The sequence below is a fragment of the Drosophila miranda genome (assembly GCF_003369915.1).
Source record: "Drosophila miranda strain MSH22 chromosome Y unlocalized genomic scaffold, D.miranda_PacBio2.1 Contig_Y1_pilon, whole genome shotgun sequence".
Classification (NCBI taxonomy): Eukaryota; Metazoa; Arthropoda; class Insecta; order Diptera; family Drosophilidae; genus Drosophila; species Drosophila miranda.
In genome coordinates, this window is record NW_022881603.1 from 9,689,241 (window position 1) to 9,695,498 (window position 6,258).

General features: G+C 50.5%; 1 protein-coding gene across 1 annotated transcript; it reads right to left on the reverse strand.

Moving 5' to 3' along the window:
* Positions 1 to 2,657: 2,657 nt before the first annotated feature.
* Positions 2,658 to 3,269, reverse strand: LOC108158741 (probable phospholipid hydroperoxide glutathione peroxidase). The gene has a single exon (XM_017291349.2). The coding sequence runs from the start codon at positions 3,251 to 3,253 to the stop codon at positions 2,684 to 2,686; it is 570 nt and encodes a 189-aa protein (XP_017146838.2). The 5' UTR covers positions 3,254 to 3,269; the 3' UTR covers positions 2,658 to 2,683.
* Between the last annotated feature and the right edge of the window lie 2,989 nt (positions 3,270 to 6,258).

Here is a 6,258-nt window from a genome sequence, read left to right on the forward strand (position 1 = left end):
GAAAGCCGCCGGACGATCCCTCCTCGTTTCGACCGATTTGCTTACTCGCCTCGCTGGGGAAGACTCTGGAACAGATAATCCGTAGAAGACTAGACAACGCCGTCGAGGATGCTGGGGTACTTTCACCAAACCAATACGGCTTCAGGAGTGGGAGGTCAACGGTGGACGCCATAGGCAGGGTAGTTGACATAGCCTCCAAGGCAGTGGAGGGAACTCGATGGAAGGGGCAAGAAGGAATACTGCCTGATTGTCACCCTAGACATCAGGAACGCCTTCAATACGGTGAAGTGGGAGTGCATTCTGGACTCACTTAACCGGCGCGGTGTACCCCAATACCTTCAGGCAATCGTAAGGAGCTACTTCGCGGGGAGACTGCTGGAGTATAATACGGAGGCCGGCGCGCAGACTCACGGCATAACGGCAGGAGTTCCCCAAGGATCAGTGATGGGTCCCCTATTATGGAACATTGCCTACGATGGAGTCATGAGATTAGCTCTTCCAGGCGGATGTCAGCTAACCTGCTACGCAGATGATGTCGCCCTGACGGTGGTGGCCAAGCACCTGGACGTCGTCGAAGCAAATTGTGACACCGCAATCCAGCTGATTGCAGACTGGCTCCGCTCTGCGGGAATAGAGATAGCCGCTCATAAAACCGAGGCAGTATTGGTGAGCACCCGTTCGACTGTGGAGACCGCTCACATCAGGGTTGGCGACCAGAGACTATCGTCGAAACGAGCCATTCGGTATCTGGGCGTGATGATCGACACCAGGCTCAGTTTCCGTGAACACCTAAGCTACGTCCAGGAGAAAGCGGCAAACACGAGTCGGGCGCTGTTCCGAATACTGCTGAACACCCGTGGCCCGAAGCAGGAGAGGAGGATTCTGCTGACCAGTGTCGTCCGCTCAGCCATGACCTACGCAGCAGACGTATGGGCGGATGGAATTAAAGTTGCCAGCTACGCTAGGGGCGTAAAAGCCACTCATCGCCTCTGCGCGCTCCGGATCTGCTGCGGCTTTCGGACCATATCCGACGACGCTGCCCTAGTCCTGGCGGGTGTCCTTCCAATTGACCTTCTGGTGCTTGAGGAGAGGGCCGTGGCCGAGGCCATCCGGGCCGGCGCGGCAAGGAGAGACGCGCGCAAGCAGGCCCGTGAAGGAAGCCTCAGAGCATGGCAAAGCCGCTGGGACGGCTCTGATAAAGGACGGTGGACACACCGCCTGATTCCGGATGTCCGATATTGGATCGGCAGGCGACACGGTGTGGTCAATTTCCATTCCACACAGCTTCTGAGCGGACACGGCTGCTTCAGCCATTACCTTTGGAGGTTCGGCCACGAGGACTCGCCGAACTGCTCGTGGTGCGGCGACGCCACTGAAGACGCTGAGCACATCATTTTTCAATGTGGGAGCTTCTCACTTATTAGGGAGGAGTTGTGGCGAGCCGCCGGCGGGCAGCTCACGCCGAACAACCTGATCGAGAAGATTGTGGAAGACCCCATGGTATGGTCGGCCTGGAGCGACTTTGCAGCCGGCGCCATGAAGGAGCTGTGTAGGTGCGAGCGCCGAAGGAACGAGAGTGGCTAGGAGGAACCATGGTCCCTGCGAAGCAATGCTTTGCGGCCGTCCCGCAGAGACCCGGAACTTCCTGCCGGTCTCTCCAACTCAATACAGCTCCCTGTCTAGCTTTAGTTAAGTCCCAGGCTTATAAAATTTAATAAAATTAAGAGTTAATACAGAATAAAATAAAAAAAACACACGCAGAGACACAGACACACAGAGGGACACGGACATGCCACAGCACACTTATACAGGGACACAGGGGCATAAGCATGTGGCAAATGTGCAGGCAGCGGCACGTTTTTATGTTGCAGCACAGCAGGGGGCAAACGAGAGCTTGTTTGCATACCACCAAGCGACAGACAAACCAAGAGCAAAAACCCGGAAAGCCGAGGATAGAAATCGTTGCAGTCGAAGTTGATGGCGGAGACGGAGACGCAGGAGTGGGCTGCAGGAGCCAGTAGACGGGTAAATTCCAGTCTATGCATTTCTCTGCGAAAATTGTAGGATGCATACATTTTTATGAAGTTTTAATAAAGAATTCTTTGTCATCTTTGAGATTTTTAAATAATACACGAATATGTAGGTAACTTTTAGAAGAAGATTCTAGACGAAACTCTGAAGCTTCACTGACACCTGAGCTAATGGTTTCTAGTGGTACCCCAAAGCGAGAGCTCTCTCGAAGACGTGTCGCTCTTCGATTGGCTTTCATGAGGTTCAAGTGCTGACTACTGCATCAACCTCGATGGTGTCACAGGGGGCGTATGCTTAACAAGACCTCGGCCAAGTCGCAACTGCGTAGCTGCAACTGCAATTTGATAAAGCGAAGTGACAAGCGCAGTAACACGAAAGGACGTCCCACACGCTCTGACGCCACCCCGCGCCACCGTCTCCCCGTCGCTGGCCTTCGGGCATTCAGAGATGACAGAAGTCAAAACGGAATGGGGACTGGCAAGGCCAGGTGGGTGGAAGTACATGCGTCAAACGAAAAAAGAAAAATAAAAAATCGCTTGGCATGTGCACTGCGCATCAGCATCAACATCGAGACAGGACGTGAGAGTAACAGCAGCAGCAGTAATCCCCATTGATGACGCACGACATTGTCAGTTTTTCCCGAAAGAGTGCGTTATTTATTTGGACCCTTCACCGAGCAGCCGCTCAATGTCACTGGAAAGTGAGCATAGACCTGGCCCCTACGATCCACCAGAAACTTGACAAAGTTCCACTCGATCTTTCCGCCCCGCAGGTTGCTGCGGTTTCGGGTGAGCAGTTTGTACAGCGGCGCGGCCCCAGGTCCATTCACCTCGATCTTGGCAAAGACATCACCAATTTTCGCCCCCTCCTGCCGCAGGTGGTCCATCATCTCTTGGCCATCCGACTGCGGCATCTGCTGGTCAAACTGGTTGCAGGGAAAGTTGAGGATTCGCAGGCCCCGCTCCCCGTACTTCGCCAGCAGCTGAGTCAGGCCCGCATACTGTTGCCCCGTCAATCCACACTGGGAGGCGATGTTCACGATAACCAGCACATGTCCGGCAATATACTGAAGATCCACCCGCTGGTGAAACGTATCTAGCACCGTGTGCGAATGCACCGACTGCGCCCACTGCATCTCGAACAGCTGCACCGCCAGTCTGTGGTGGGTGACGATTGTCGTCACGCAGGCATTGGCAGCCATTAGATGCCATTTGCTCGGCATCTTTGGCTTCACTGTGGCAGAGCTCGGACCATCGGACCATTCGAGGAGAGGCCTCCAGGGCGAATCGATTCGACGAGCTGCATTTCGACTAATTGTGCGTAAAGAAACTGCGGACAATCGGATTTAAATGCGCGACTCGGTCGGAACCGCTTTGCCCGCGCGCTTTTCCGCTGGGACAACGTTTCGGTTTCGGGCCATATGTCACAAAAAAAGGCATCTTAAATTGAATTTGGCCAAACCGAGCGAAAGTTGCATGCTCTGCTGACCCACGGAGCGAGTTGCACGTTAATTTAATTTTAAACTTTTTCTGGCAGTTCCCGTTTTTTTGAAAAAGAGAACACGAACACCAACACCAACTCACACACACACACACACATATTGGAGAAAAACAACAAAAAAGTTGAGCTATCGTAACGAAATAATTGAATTTTCATTTCCGTTTTATGTGTTTATTTCCGCTTCATGGCGGCGGCACCATTTGCCCTTGCACCCTCTACAGCTGCCACTCCCCTCCGCGGTCATGTGTATATGGGTACGGCCTTCAGTGTCCTGGCAGATTTCGGCCTATTTGTATACAAAAGGCAGTCAATTTCTGGCAGTCTGAAGAAAGTTTTTAAGTCAATTGTCAAAAACTTTTTAACATATTTTCCCTTACTTCCCTACCTCCCTACCTGCTTGTTCTTCAGCTCTTATTTTTCCAGTTATACGAGTAGATGTTTCTTTTGACGTGGCCATAAATCAATGGCAGGCAAAAGGCGTTCAACTGAAATTGATTTCAAGTTCCAGCATGGCCGCGTTCGTCTACGTAGTACCGGAGACGGGGGCGTCACTCTATCCGGTAGGCGACTGTCAAACGTATGGATGTAGCGAAAACAGTCCGAAATGTATGTCGATTGAATACCATTGTTTGACTGCAAGAGTGAGTACTGCAGCTTAAGCTGACATACACATACATACATACTGTACTTACGAGTATATGAACAAAAAAAGTTCTCATATGACATTTGACTTTTCGGGGCTGCTCTGATGGAAAGAAACTGATTGAAATGTAGCGAAATGGAGAAACATTTAAAAAAAAAACCATTCAGAGGAAGTTCACCGATATGGAAACTGACCGATATAGAAGCACGAATGCAAAAAAACACTTGATATGTCCTTTGCAACTTAGGAAAGGGAAAGGAAGAGATGAAAATGCAAACACTTTAGAACAGAATATGATATGCTGGTGAACCCGAGTAAGGGGATTCAGAAATGCCACAGCTCTGCACAAGACTGTAGCAACGTGGATGATTGACCTGCGACAGCCATCCGTATTCATAACGAAACTAGTTGGCACAAATATTGTACTGATTTATCCGTTGCACTGACTGCCGTACGAGTACTCGTAAAGTTTCACAAAATTGACGTACAGCTTGTCATATACTTGACGCCACACAAAGACTGATTGGCATGCCACGCAATGCCAATGATTATGTTAAGCTAAACAGCCCCCCACCCGCTGCCCGACCAATGCAATTTCTGCATATTATATGCACTTTGCATAAACTTAATAAACTTTGCCCCCAGTTACAGGTTATAAACCCCGCGCACTAAAAACTCGTGAAGATGGCAACCCATTAAAGGCGCTGAGCCACAACTCGTTTTTTTATGGCTGCCACAGGCACTGACTGGGTCGACCCGCACGAGAATTGCCATCTGGTTTTGTCTAAGCGTCGGCAATCATTTTTTTCCTTCGTTGCCACATTTAACACGAGCCGTAAAACGCGAACACCCCTAGTTTTCGGGGGCACTCCTCGACTTGTTATGGGGAAGCCACATTTTTACAACTACGAATATCAGGGTACGTAATCGCATATGTATTGGATGCTGCTCCTGAACCACCTGATGCTGTCGTCATTTACTTGCCATCGCCTCGTGCCGGGCCCCCATCTGCTCGTGCATCTCCACTTGTCATTTGCCACTTGCCACTTGCGCATTTAATTAAGTTTCCGCCGCGCTGCACACGCTGAAAGAACGAAGGACGTTATTAATTAAATTCCTTTATACACAGGTTAAGCCAGAGACGACGCCTCCCAGGAGCGACTCCCTGGTTCCCTGCCACTTGTTGTGTGTCAACAATTGGAATATTAACGAGGCAGCTAATGAAAGTTTCCAAGGGGAGGCGTGGAGGGCTCTCAACCGACCCTCGTTCCCACAAAACTCCAATAAATCGATTCTAAACATTTAATAAATGTTCGCAGTAAGTGATTTAGACCTGATGTTGGCCTAGATCAAAGCTCAATTCGGGTAAATCCAGAGCTAACGAACTTTGCCCACACTTGACCCACTGCATGTTTTTCTGAGCCAATTAGATGCCGTCTGCACGCAAATCCCCTCTCAGCCACTGCACTGTGGATATGGGTTCGTCCTAATAAGCCAAGACAGGGCCCAAGCCGTGGCCCAAGCCCAGGCATACATCAAAGGCAGCTGAAGGAGTTCAGGCATTGGTTTAGGCATTCCCTCCCCGATACGAGTAATCGTGCGGCAGACACAGAGTCAGAGGGAGACGGAGAAGCACACAGCTCCTTGGCATATGCAAAAGGGATATGTATATTAAATATTTAAGCCCCTTGTCGAACCAGCAAATCCAGTAAGGAGAAAATCGACTTATTCAATACACTCGCAAAATCAACTTGCTAAAAAAAAGGGAGAGGAAAACAGTATGGGGGCAAGATGCGAATGGAAATGTGCAAATCCCCAATGCAGCATCAGCAGCTGCAGAGCACATAGCAGTTGCCCCACAGGCTGCCCCAGCACAGATCCCGCCTCTGCCCCAATTGCTGACCCCCCGAACACCACCCACTGCAATCGCTTGGCATTTACATTTAAGCTGATAAGCAAAAGTTCCTTCGCCCTCCCCCCTCACACACACCTGAGCGTTAAGTCGCCGTGAATCCTGCCCCCAATACGCGCCACACACATATTGGGGCGAAAGAATTGTTTGTTCAGAATGTCGCAAGCTTATG

What these genes read in the sequence shown, in the direction of transcription:
- LOC108158741 (XM_017291349.2), bottom strand. Translation starts at nt 3,253, where the DNA reads ATGCCGAGCAAATGGCATCTAATGGCTGCCAATGCCTGCGTGACGACA.